Below are 14,226 nucleotides of genomic sequence, written 5' to 3'. Positions count from 1 at the left end.
ATTATTAATGATCTAATTAAAAATTATTCGATTATGTCGTGTTTGGTGTCATTTTTATCGTAAAAACATTGTTAATTTATTGCAATTATTTTCAAATGGATAAAATGCGAAATATAAAAGTTGCATTTTCCATAGTAAGATGAGATATATACGAAAGACTAAAGAGATAAACAAAGCCTCGAGAGCGAGACTTTGGAACTCTTTGATGTTAGTCATCTCGCTTGCTCCGCACTCGTTCTCGCTCTCGCTTTCGTCGAACATTGGATATCTTATCTGATCTCCAATATGTTCAATCGTATAAAATTAAAATTAAAATTTTTATTTTAATCGTTAAAATCTCATTAATTCGTATCAATTTATACGTTGGGGTACAGTTAGTTTGCGTGCTTTTTATAAACAAAAAGTCGCACGGTAGCGGTCTACGTGTTCCTATGAACGTGTTAGTCACATATACGATTACCGCTAATGTATAGCTCAGTGTTGTCAGACCGAGGTCTCAGCTTACACGCACACACAGAACCATGTATATATATGCATGCGTTTCTCTGATTGGTGCGTGAGCCGGGACCTCTTTCTAGCATCGTTGGAATCGGCATTCGTCGTCGCCGTCCGTGACGAACGTGTCATCTGCATCAATGGCAAGATGTAAGTATAATAAATTATTTATTTATTTTTGCAATAATTGTTTGCAATACTTGATGAATATAATATTACAATTTATGAATTGTGTCTGTGTAATGATACATAAATTATAATAATATATTCGTCAAATAAAGTTATGAATTTTTCTCTCTTGTTTTCTCTCTTTCTCTCTTCATACAATTTCTTTATACAAAAAATAAAACCAAAAGAATAATAATTTACACGTTCTTTACAGCAAAGAGCATGACAGGGAAAACAAAGACAGGGACAACGACAACGACAACGACAACGACAACGACAACGACAACGACACCGATGCCGACGCCGACGCCAACGCCGACGCCGATGAAAAGACGACGCACTGTCACGGAGATGTCACCGCAAGCGGGATACTCAAGGAGTCCGACGGCCGTGGAGATGATGCCACCGCAACTACCGCAAGCGGGATATTCAAGGAATGAGATGGCATCCAAACAGAAAAAGGTTAGTGTGTTTTGCATATATAAATCATATAAAGAGAAAATATTATGGTCGCATGAACGCACGCGTGTGCATGCGTGCGTGCGTGTGTACGGTTCGCGACAACGATTTGTCCCGTGGCCCCTTCCTGTAGAGTAAAGGAAATGTAGAAAAATGTTAATATTGACTTAAAATACTAAGGACGGTTGACCTTTTTTTATTACATCTAAAGGTCGGTTGGCCTTAGTATTTTAAATGAATATTAACATTTCTCTACATTTTCCTTACCCTACGGGAGGGGTCACGGAACTGCGTTGTCGCGCAGTGTATATGTGTACCTACATACATGCATACATACATAAAAATATACATATTTATATACATATCAATATAGTAATATCTATTAAAATATTATTCTTTTCAGCAGATCAATGATGCTGTACGACGGGCAGTGCAGAGGGAACGAAGCAAACAAAAGAGGAGGTTCCTTGCTAGTATGTATGTCCAACCATTTGGGACATACATACCCGCAACGTATAGCGGGTATCCAGCGGCGCCAACATGCCCGCGCCGTCCGCACCAGGATACGTGTCCGCACCAACCGCATCAACATACCTGCCCACGCCGCTCACACCAGGATACGTATCCGCGCCACCTGCACCAGGATATTGTCCGCGCCGCTCGCATCAGGATACGTGTCCGCGGAACCCGCACCAGGATACGTGTCCGCGCCGCCCGCACCGGGATACATGCCCGTGTCGTCCATATATTATATGCGTTAAAATAATCGGTATATATTACTATTATCTATATTTTAAATTCACATTGCAAAAATTTGTTTTTTTTTATACTATAAGAGAATGTTTTCCTACATTATATATCTTATGTTTGTGTGTGTGTTTTATAATCAAAATAATAATGAAATAATTAAAATTATAAATGAGTACTTCAGTAACATATAATAATCTACTATATCGGTATATATTACTATTATCTATATTTCAAATTCACATTGCAAATAATTTGTTTCTTTATACTATAAAAAATTTTTTTATATTACTATGTAACAGTTTTCATATAGTAAATATAAAAATCTAATATAGTAAACATAATTTTTGTATATTATAAAATGTTTTACATAAATATGATATAAAAATTATGTTTACTAGTATATTAGATTATTATATTTACTATAAGAAAACTGTTACATAGTAATATAAAAAAATTTTTTATAGTATAAAGAAACAAATTATTTGCAATGTGAATTTGAAATATAGATAATAATAATATATACCGATATAGTAGATTATTATATGTTACTGAAGTACTCATTTTTAATTTTAATTATTTTATTATTATTTTGATTATAAAACACACACACACAGTACACACAAACATAAGATATATAATGTATAACATATTAATTTTAATTATAATTTTTATTATGAAGTACACACACACACACACGCACGCACGCACGCACACAACAATATAATTTATTGATAAGCAGCATATATATATATATATATATATATAACAGGGTGAACCATTTTAATCCATCCAGTCGAATATCTCGAAAACCAAGCCCGGAAGAGAAAAATATTTCAGACAAAAGTTGTTTGGTTTCGAGGGGGCTATAAGATGGTACCATGGGTTTGACCTTGAAAAGTCATTTGAAGGTCACGTGAAGGTCACTTCAAGTTTTTTAAATGGAACACCCTATATATTTTTACATATTCTTGTAGCTCATCTCGAGAGCTTTCCAAAACACTTATGACAAAGTATTTTTCATTAAGTATTTTTTGAGTTATAAGGCTTCAAAGTTGCAGTATTTTGACATAAAATACAAGATATCTCGTAAAATATTCATTTTTTGATTATCTTACTCTAATACTTTTATGCACAGAATAATGAGACGAATCAATTGGTGTAAAGAAAACACATAATTATGTTAAAGTAAAAATGTGTAACTCTTAGTTGCAAATATAGATTTTTACTTTAACATAATTGTGTTTTAATTATACCAATTGATTCGTCTCGTTAAAGTAAAAATGTGTAACTGTTAGTTGCAAATTCAGATTTTTACTTTAACATAATTGTGTTTTAATTATACCAATTGATTCGTCTCGTTATTCTGTGCATAAAAGTATTAGAGTAAGATAATCAAAAAATGAATATTTTACGAGATATCTTGTATTTTATGTCAAAATACTGCAACTTTGAAGCCTTATAACTCAAAAAATACTTAATGAAAAATACTTTGTCATAAGTGTTTTGGAAAGCTCTCGAGATAAGCTACAAGAATATGTAAAAATATATAGGGTGTTCCATTTAAAAAACTGGAAGTGACCTTCACGTGACCTTCAAATGACTTTTCAAGGTCAAACCAATGGTACCATCTTATGGCCCCTTCGAAACCATACAACTTTTATCTGAAACATTTTTCTCTCCCGGGCTTGGTTTTCGAGATATTCGACTGGATGGATTAAAATGGTCCACCCTGTATATATGTATAAAATATATAAAATTTATATATAACTTATATTTTGTTATTTGCTGTGTTCCTTATAATATTCCCCTTTTCCTTTTTTATTAGTTTTATTTTTTTATTTTTAGTGCATAAAAATATATATATTTTATTCTTTGAATATGTTCTCTCTCCCTTTGAGTAATATCTATTTATCGTTTTTTTCTATCTCTCTATCTCATTTTCTCTATTATTCTACCTGTTAATGTAGCTCTTGACTAGCCGTGTGCTTGGCACGTATTATCTCTTTTCTCTTCGTACTAATTGTTCGGTAATGAAATAAGACCACTTTTCTTGTGCTAACTCGTCTTTATTGCACGCTTCCGACAAAGCTTCTCACAGGATATGTACTCTTTTCAGGTTAGGCAACTTGACAACAACAAAAAACTAAAAGATCAAGACTCGCGCGACATCTGGCAACGGTCACGACTAACATTTTCAAATTTAGCAAATAACTAGTTATCATATGGTCCATATAATATACCGCGCGCCTTGATGTGTTCATGCGCATCAACTAAGTGTGTTAACATAACTATTATATAAACTAAATAAAATAAATGACATAAAAATGAACAACTATATTATATCATGTTTCAATGGGTAATACACAGAGTTTGGTTGCTGGTCGCTTGATTATGCCTCTGTTAGTCTTGATGCTCGCAGCCCTGACGACTTCATCCGCTCCTGGGTGTACCTCCATGACTCAACCTAACACGCAAGATTTGAGCGGTAAGGCATCTTCTCGAACAATCACCAACTGCCCAATCCTAATGGGCGGTCCCTTGTCCCGTTTCCATTTTGAACGTTGCTGCATTTGATGCAAGTAATCGACAGACCACCGCTTCCAAAATTGTTGTCGCATTTGCTCGATGCGCTGCCACCGCGATAAACAGTGAATTGGTAAGTGCTCCAAACTCGGTTCTGGATATGATATTAGTGAGTCTCCGATAAGAAAATGTGCGGGAATTAAGAAGGAATTATCTTCAGAATTAGAGGACAAAGGAGTTAAAGGCCTTGAATTTAATATAGCTTCGATTTGAATTAGCAATGTAGCGGATTCTTCAAATGTTAAAGAACCATCTGATACTGTTCTATTTAGATAATGTTTAATGGAGCGCACTGCAGCCTCCCACAATCCTCCGAAATGTGGTGCCCGTGGAGGAATGAAATGCCACGTGATAGCCTCATTCGCCATTTCATTAACGATGTGACGTCGAAATTCTTCGCGATTAAAGAGATCGCGCAATTCTTCCAATACACGATTTGCTCCTACAAAATTGGTCCCGTTGTCTGAATATATACTTGAGAGCTTTCCTCTTCGTCCTATAAAACGTTTCAATGCACCTAAGAATTCTTCAGTGCTTAAACCAGATACCAATTCAATATGCACCGCCTTGGTGGCTAGACAAATGAATATCGCTATCCAAGCTTTGGATTTTTTAGCATTACGGCGTTTACCTTCTCGTACAAAAATCGGGCCGCAATAATCCACGCCTACGTTGCAGAACGGCCGGGATGGAGTGACACGGGCTGAGGGTAAATTTCCCATAATCTGTTGGGAAACGCTAGGTTTTGACTTAAAACATCTGATGCATTGATGAATTATTTTCCGTACTAATCCACGCGCTTCTAGGGACCAATATTGTGTCCTTATTGCTCCTAATGTAAGTTGAGGTCCTGCGTGAAGCATCCTTTTATGCTCGTGCTCAATAACTAATTTAGTGAATTTATGACCAGCCGGTATGATCAACTGATGCTTAGCCGCGTAAGCGAGGTCGACATTTCTTAATCGGCCTCCTACTCTTAAAAGCCCTTGGCTATCTATGAACGGATTCAAGCTGAGCAGTCGATTTTCCCTTGTAGTTACTCGTTGATTTCTTATGTTTTCAATTTCTCTTGAAAATGCTTCCTGCTGAACTCTCTTGACGATGATCTTCTTAGATGCCGTAAATTCTTGAGATGAAATTGGACCCAGTTTCCTATGTTCTTTACTAACCCGTATATTATGTACAAACCGGAGACACATTGCAATTGTCCTTATTAGTCGAATGTATGATGAAAATCTTTCAATAATGTCAAAACTACTCTCTATTGCTGCCGCAGAGACTATTGTCTTTCGTTGTTCAGGTAGTTCCTCCGGATTCATGTCGGGTTGTACCATTATGTGCCATGAAGCTTCATTTTCACGCAGCCATTGAGGGCCTGTCCACCATATGTCAGACTTCTTTAAAGTTTCTGGATCGGAACCTCGAGATAAGATATCTGCCGGATTATCATGAGTTCGTACGTAATGCCAACTTTCAATTGAAGTGAGCTCTTGAATTTCCCCGATTCGGTTAGCTATGAATGTGTTGAACTTGCGACTAGATTTAATCCAGCCTAATACTATCATTGAATCTGTCCAGTAATATAACCTGTCAATATTCCGATCCATGGCTTGAATAATCTTGTTCATTAATTGCGCCAGCAGCTGAACGCCACATAACTCTAATCGAGGCAATGATACAGTCTTTAATGGAGCTACTCTCGATTTCGAGCACAACAAACTCGTGTGACAAGCACCATCCTGATCAACGACTCGTGTATATATGCATGCACCGTACGCGTCTTTAATTGCATCACAAAAACCATGCAATTCCAATGCAATTCCGGGAAATTTCTTGTGCTGTTATTACATCTCGAGGACTTCGAATCTTGTTCAGTCCTTTCATCTGAGATTTGTATCTACTCCAATCTGTGTATATGTCCGAAGGTAGTGACTCGTCCCAATCTACCTGCAATGCCCACAATTTTTGAACCAATAATTTTGCTACTAATACGACCGGACCTATAAGACCTAACGGATCAAATATTTGTGCTATAAATGACAATATTATCCTTTTGTTATCACGTTGACCTGACTTCGAGTCCGTGGATATCATGTACTGGAACATATCATCTATCGGATTCCATTGAATGCCGAGAGTTTTGAAGACATCTTCCTTGTCGAGATTTCGTATCGAATGCGTTATTGACGCATCAGGAATGTTTTCGATTAGCTCCAATTTATTCGATGCCCATTTATGCAATTTGAATCCTTTGCTGAGAAGACTCGTTGTTTCCTTGCGAATTTGTAGTGCACCCTCCATTGAATTTGATCCCGTGATCAAATCATCCACGTAAAAATCGCGCAGAACTGTCTGCGCTCCTATGGGATAATTTTGTCTCTCGGATTTTGTAAGAGTTTGAAGTGACTTAATGGCAAGAAACGATGCTGGACTGATTCCGTAAGTGAGTGTTAATAATTCGAATTCCCTTAGCTGCTCGTTCGGATTATTACGCCATAAGATACGTTGTAGCGGTACTTGAGATTCATTGATTAGGATCTGCCTGTACATCTTAGTAATGTCTGCAATCAGAACGTACTTAAATGTTCGAAATCTTACCACTATGGACAATAAATCTTGCTGTAATGTAGGACCAGTCATCAAAGTATCGTTAAGCGACACTCCTGAGGTTGTCTTACATGATGCGTCAAAGACTACCCTTAATCTGGTTGTTGAACTTTCTTCCTTAATCACACAGTGATGTGGCATGTAATAGTGTTGAGTTGCTTCAAGTCTGTCTGCTCGGATCTCTCATATGCCCCAACGATTCATACTCATGCATGAAAATTGCGTACTCTTTCTTCAATGCTGGGTCGCGATTTAGCTTCCCTTCAAGAGCCTTGAATCTTCGTATTATTATTTTCTTTGATTGACCAAGAAGAGACATTTCTTCATGTTTAATAGGTAATTTAACAACAAATCTACCTTCTAGATTCCGTTTGACATTTGATTCGAAGTGCTTCTCACATTCCTTCTTTTCGAGAGACATTTCATCCTTCCGCGCGCCGTGCTCAATCTCCCAAAATCGCTTCATTGTATGATTTAACTTTTCGTTTATACTGAGATTGCATATTGTCGATCCTGTATGCTCGGGTGTAGTGAGAACCTTTCTTGCTGCGATCCATCCGAAATGCGTTTTTTGCCAACAAGGCTGCGTGCCTGTTGATTTTATTTGACCTATGCAAGTAATGTTCCAGAAAATTTCTACACCTATGAGCATATCGATTTTCGCTGATTCCATGAATTCTGGATCAGCCAATGTTATTCCTGAAGGAATGTGAATGTCAGCTCTATTGATGGAGACTGTTGGAAGCTCTTGAGTTATTTTTCGTATTGTCAGACAGCAAATTTCTGCCTTAAAATTATTGAGCCGAGATTGTAAATTTACCTTGACTGAACTGTGCGTCTCGGTGTTGGCGTCGCCCACTTCGTGAATGAGCAAGCAGCTAGGAAACCGTTTGAGTCCGAGTTTTTCCGTTAACTCAGTCGTTATAAAATTTGATTGAGAGCCATTGTCGAGTAACGCTCTACAATAATGCCAGTTTCCTTTAATGTCTTGAATTTGAATGATTGGTGGAAAGCAACATTTGATGTCCTGTCCTGCATGATGCATGATTTACGCTTGTAGTTGATGTTTGAAATGGCACTTGCGAAACTGGTATGCTTGAATCAATATCTTTCAATTGCTGATTTGTCTCAATATGAAGCAACGTATTGTGTTTTTGTGACAGGTTTTACACGCGCCTGAGTTACAGTTTTTAACTCTATGCTCAGTGGACCTAAAACAATTTAAGCAAATCTTGCGCTCCCTTATCTCCTGAATTCGCTTATCTACAGTCAACGAAAGAAACTTGTCACATCGAAAAACTGGGTGATCGCCTTTACAAAAGCTGCAAGCAGCCTTATCCGTTACTACGTGTGCCGACGTAGCCTTCTTCGACATTTTTATGTTCCTATCGGTGTGGCTAGCCGTTACGGCAGTTTGAGGCCTGCGATCTATGGCTTCCAGAGCCCTACATCGTTGTGAAAGAAAATCAATTAATTCCTTGAATAAAGATACATCTGAATCTTTAAGACTAGTTTCCCATTCTTTGTTTGTTACTGGTGGTAGCTTGCAAGTGATTACGTGAATAAGCAGATCGTCCCATTTGTCGGTAGAACGTTGTAAAACCTTGAGCGCTCGCAGATGCTTCAAAACATTGTCTAAAAGTTGCCTAAGCTCAATATGATTTTCTTTGATTAAATTTGGATGCTCGAAAATAGCCTTAATATGTTTTTGTACAATAACTCTTTGATTATCATACCTTTCGTTCAATATGTCCCATGCTTCTACATAATTCTCTGCAGATAACTCGAGTGAACTAATGACATCCGCTGCCTCGCCCTTGAGAGACGCCTTGAGATACTGCATCTTTTGAATAGTCGGCAAAATAGTATTTTCATGTATTATCGAATGAAATATGTCACGAAATGGACGCCAATTATCGTAAGATCCTGAAAATGATGGAAGATCTATTCGTGGCAGACGCATATTCAAGTTCGGAGGCACAGTGTTATCGCGATTGTTTTGTTACGCGAGAAGGCCAAACAGGTTACGCCCGACTATGTGAGCATTCGCCACACGATTTCCTATAAGCTCCTCGAACCTCGCATCCACTGCAAAATATTTTTCTTCAAACGCACGTCATTCATCATTGTATACATCCTCCTGCTCTACTGTGTCCTCAAAGAATTCGATCCGTGATTGGGATTCGTCGAACATTTGCCAACATTCTCTGAATTTGGCCTGTCTTTGTTGTAATTCGATAGATGAGATTTGTTTATCGCCTAACTCGTCAAGGAAAGTTTTTCTACGTGTGCATGTGGCTTTCGCTTGAGTTCTTTTCGTTTTTGCTGCACGATACTCGCGATCTTCCGCCATAATGATATTTATTTTTTAGCTTGAAACGGGATATGGTATATGAAAGCTGAATGGACTGTATTCTTTTTTGAGGATTGGATTACGGAGACTCACCTGAGATCCTTTGATCGATGACAACATCGACAGAATAATTCCGCTGTCGTCTTTCCGCTGTACCCAAAATGGCCTCCTTGTCTCGTCTCGAATGTGCTGCGACTCTAGTAGCCTCACTCTTCGCAATGCTGCACTGCGTTCTTTGTTGACAGTGATGCGTGTTCGCCCTTGTTTAACGTGTTACGATGTGCTAGATAGGATTAACCTTAAAAGTCTGTGCTATCGTACGCACTATTTGTACACCACGTATCCTCGTTTCGATTTTTCCGAATATACGACAATCCGGCTCGAAGGACCAATATTAATGCAGCTCTTGATTAGCCGTGTGCATGGCACGTATTATCTCTTTTCTCTTCGTACTAATTATTCGGTAATGAAATAAGACCACTTTTCTTGTGCTAACTCGTCTTTATTGCACGCTTCCGACAAAGCTTCTCACAGGATGTGTAACTCTTTTCAGGTTGGGCAACTTGACAACAAAAAAAACTAAAAGATCAAGACTCGCGCGACATCTGGCAACGGTCACGACTAACATTTTCAAATTTAGCAAATAAACTAGTTATCATATTGTCCACTACCATACTTTTTTTACTTATATTGTCTCTTGCTTATGGCTTCTACACAAAATAAAAACGCTTATCACATGACAAAAAGCAATACGATAATAATTTCATTTACGTCATTCTTTTTATTTTACTTTTCTCTTTTTACATTTATATTGCTTTTTGCCATATGGCAACTTTTTCGTCTTTTGTGCGTAAAAATCATAAGATATTATGCGAGGATACAATTAAAAAACGTATGATAGAATAATAGAAAAAATAAGGTAGAGAAATAGAAAAATGCTATGAAAATAGATATAACTCAGACAGAGAGAGGGAGAAAGAGAGCGAGAGCAAGAGAGAGAGAGAGAGAGAGAGAGAGAGAAAGAGAGAGAGAGAGAGAGAAATGCTAGTAAACATGTAAATGCATATACGATTATGAAGGAGCGATATATGTAGACAGAATAAGCGTACGATCCAAAAAAAGACAAAAAATGTAATAGTACATGCATATATTACTTTAGCTGATATTCATAGTCCGATCTTATATGATGATAATATAATAAGATCAGACTATGAATACCGACCATTGTATCGGCCCTTGTCACAGAGAAACAAATTGTCACGTTGTCTATCGCGATTTCAAGGAACTAATTTTCAGCTCTTCTTTACCTCTTTATCTCGATTTTTCACGCACGCATATGCGTTAAAATTTAACAACCGAAATATTTTTTCTTAGGCTTCAAAACCATTTCCACCAAGTTTTTTGTACTTCTTTATGCATTTCCGAATGGGAATCTATCTTATTTTGTACATGTAAAGTGTTAAACTTTTTTATTAAGCAAATACAATTACGACTTAACGCTAAAAGTCGATAACCTAACCAAAAAACTGCAATTTTTTTCTTTGCTTCTAACTGGAAAATCAAAAGATTCCTACTTTATTATTATATATATTTTAATTGTATAAAAGTATTTTTCATTCTGTACAACTAATACTAAGATAGAACAGTCCGGCATCCCCTTAATATCTTCAGCTTCAAAACTTGATCGAGTAACACAAATTGCCGAAACCAAATCATTAGATAATCGGTTTCTTTTTTTATTTTTTACATCTGCTACTATTGAAAAAATGCGTTCTTCTTCCGCATTCAAATGTGGTAGAGAAAGGACTACTTGAATTAAAGAATCTAAATTGACAAATACTCTTTCTTCATTAAAATCTTTAAATTCTACAATTTGTTTCCACATTTCATCAATTTCTAAAGAAACTAATTCTTTTTTTGTTCTTCACCAAAAGAAGATGGCAGAATTCTCCATTCGTAAACTAATTTACTAATATCAATATTAAGTTTTAATTTTTGAGCAATATAAATCAAATCTTTAATTTTAACTCGACCTTCATCATATAACGAGATTTTAGGTTCTAAAAAAGCTAATTGTTCAAAAAACATATCTTTATACGGTAAACGTTTTAACATTTGTCGCGTTGCTGTTTTATAAAAATCTAGACATTTTAATTTGATTTCTTGACTGCATTCTGGAGATAAGGTGTTCAAAAAGTTCTCACATTCAGGTTCAACATATATATTTCCTAAAGATAAAATGTTCTCTTCATTATCAATATTTAAAGAAGAAATATGTTTATAGGAATCTAAAATCATAAAATTTCTAACTAAATCACGAATTAATTGATGGCTACTTGTAAATAATTTATGAATTAAAATCTTACGCGATTGAAACAAAGCATTAAAATTGTTAAAATAATGTAATACGTATTTTAAAAATAACAAATAAGCTTTAATTGCATTATTATTTAGTTGTGTTAAAATTATTTCCGTAGATTTTGTTTTATCTTCAATTGTTTTATCTACTGCTAAAACAAAATATTTTTTTAATACTTCCCAATTATCTAAAAGTCTAACAACGCATTTTTGTAACACGAGCCATCTAGTGTTTGATAATTTCAATAATTTTTTTCGTTGCACATTAAAAAAATCTTGAAATTCAACTAAAATTGCACATCTTTTTGCACTGCCGGAAATATAAGTACAAACTCCTCTAATTAAATTTTCACACGAAGGTAATGTTTCGCAGGCCTTACTCGCGATTAATGCAGATGAATGGCATATACAATTTAATGTTATTAATCCCGGTATTTCTAATTTTAAGCGTTGCATAAAAGAAGTATTGAATCCAATCATAACTGATGCATTATCGCTTGCCATTCTGACAATATTTGTTATTGGGATTTCTTTTTCTTCTAAAATATTTTTAAAAGTTTCGAAAAGTTTCTCCGCGGAACAATCTGTAGCATTTAAAGTAACTAATTGTAATAATTGTGTTTTGACTCTTTTATTTAAAGGTGAAACATAACGAACAAGGATACACATTAATTTACTATCTGATATGTCGGTACTCTCATCAATTAAAATTGAAAATTTACAAGTTTGTAAGTTCATAATAATTTTTTCTTGTTTCACAATAACATTGTTAACAATATTCGCGCATTTAGATCGACTCAGTGAAATATCTTGTGCAATTTTAGAATCTATAAAAATATTTTTCAACAGTGGAATTAAGTGATCCGCGATATAAAAACCTACATTATGTTCAGCAAAAAAGCCGCCAATTTAATTTCTAAACGTTTAACTTTAGCGCTATGTGATAATTTATTTTCGATATTGTTATTAAGTTTTGCGTTACTATTTTCAAAATTTTGAATTTTTTAAATATGTTTGACCGTTTGCGAATGTTAAACTAAATCTGTCTTGCAACATCTGATAGTCCTGTTACATACAAAATGCTTTATTTTCTATATGATGGGAAGTTAACCATCCTTTAAAACTATCTTCATCTAGCCATGAGTTTTTAAATTCTCTAATTTTACGTTTAATAGCTCCTTTTTTTGTGAATCCATATTTTTAATTAATTTAAACTACTTACTTTACTCACCTTAACCTGTCCCTACATTGACCGCCGACGCCGAGCCCGCCAAGATATTCGCGCCCATAACACGTCTTACATATGCACATCACTGTTTCGACTGTCATTTTATCACGCATGCGCGAGAAAACCCGGCTCGAATAGCAACACTGAACGAGAGTTGTTGCGTGGTCGCGTATTGGTTATCATTACGATTGTTTTAGTTCATGCTAAGCATGAAGTGGGCATTCTATGGGTGCGTTCTTTAATGCAGTAGTTAGCGCATCCACTGCGTCTCACATCTTTAGTCACGTGACGTAATATCCCGAACGGATTTTTGCGCAAACAGCTGCTTAAATTGTATTGGATCGTATCTACCAATAAGAACATTGAAAACAGTAAACATATTTAATTGTTTTTTAAAGCATTATTTCGCTCTAGCAAAAGTATATTTTATTTTAAAAGATGAATATAGTTTTGAATAATGCTATTTGTGGTGCAATAGACTTTATTAATAGCGATAGCTCATCAGATTCTGATTTATTGTCAGATAGTTCCGATGAAGAGCTGTTACTATTAGATGATACGGTAATATTATTTTTTTATTAGTTTGATAATTAATATTTTAGAATTTTTAATAAATTATACTAATGTATGTCAAAAAAGTTTTAAGTTTGATTTAATGTGTATGTGTGTATGTGTGTGTACATTATGTATGTATATGTATATACATTACATCAATTTTTTGTTTACAGGAACGTATAAAAATATTAAAGGTTAAAAACTACTGTAATACAATTTCTCAAATGCACGATAAAACATTTCAATCGCATTTTCGGCTTACAAGAGGTTCTTTCGATGTAAGTGTATATATACGTAAGTTATAGAAAGATTATAATTTATAAGTAATATCATTTTTAATTTTATTCAATATTTACTTTATTTTATTATTGATATTGGCTACTACCTATTTAATACTGATAGTATTTTATATAAAGAACAAAAAGTAGTGAATTAAATGTTATATAATTTCTACAATCTACTTTTGTTTAAGATTATCAGAAGAACAATTGGTCCTATGCTTGAACTTAATAATAGTAAAGGAAGCCATCCTAATGTACCATTAGAAAAGTCAGTATTATTAACAATATGGTTATTGGCAAATCAAGATTCTTTTCGGGAAGTCAGTAATTTATTCGATTTAAGTTGCAGTGCCGCACATAGAATATTTCTTAATGTATGTAATGCTTTA

At 35.1% G+C, this 14,226-nt stretch overlaps 3 protein-coding genes and 1 pseudogene across 4 annotated transcripts; 1 reads left to right on the top strand and 3 right to left on the bottom strand.

The window, feature by feature from the left end:
- Nucleotides 1–418: 418 nt before the first annotated feature.
- Nucleotides 419–4,222, top strand: LOC140667097 (uncharacterized). Of its 2 annotated transcripts, none has more exons than XM_072894787.1 (4): nt 419–645; nt 878–1,125; nt 1,529–1,891; nt 3,989–4,222. In XM_072894787.1, the coding sequence occupies exons 1-3, from the start codon at nt 636–638 to the stop codon at nt 1,886–1,888; spliced, it is 618 nt and encodes a 205-aa protein (XP_072750888.1). In that variant the 5' UTR covers nt 419–635; the 3' UTR covers nt 1,889–1,891; nt 3,989–4,222. The 2 variants fall into 2 exon arrangements, with proteins under 2 accessions (XP_072750888.1, XP_072750887.1); XM_072894786.1 differs by having other exon boundaries at nt 1,526–1,891.
- Nucleotides 4,223–4,331: 109 nt separating this feature from the next.
- On the bottom strand, nt 4,332–6,062 carry LOC140667190 (uncharacterized). Its single transcript, XM_072894944.1, has one exon. The coding sequence runs from the start codon at nt 6,060–6,062 to the stop codon at nt 4,332–4,334; it is 1,731 nt and encodes a 576-aa protein (XP_072751045.1).
- A 184-nt stretch (nt 6,063–6,246) lies between these two features.
- Nucleotides 6,247–7,203, bottom strand: LOC140667189 (uncharacterized). Its single transcript, XM_072894943.1, has one exon. The coding sequence runs from the start codon at nt 7,201–7,203 to the stop codon at nt 6,247–6,249; it is 957 nt and encodes a 318-aa protein (XP_072751044.1).
- A 987-nt stretch (nt 7,204–8,190) lies between these two features.
- Nucleotides 8,191–13,062, bottom strand: LOC140667188 (uncharacterized; annotated as a pseudogene).
- Between the last annotated feature and the right edge of the window lie 1,164 nt (nt 13,063–14,226).

Source organism: Anoplolepis gracilipes, chromosome 6, assembly GCF_047496725.1.
Source record: "Anoplolepis gracilipes chromosome 6, ASM4749672v1, whole genome shotgun sequence".
Classification (NCBI taxonomy): domain Eukaryota; kingdom Metazoa; phylum Arthropoda; class Insecta; order Hymenoptera; family Formicidae; genus Anoplolepis; species Anoplolepis gracilipes.
This window is presented reverse-complemented; position numbering and strand designations above follow the sequence as displayed.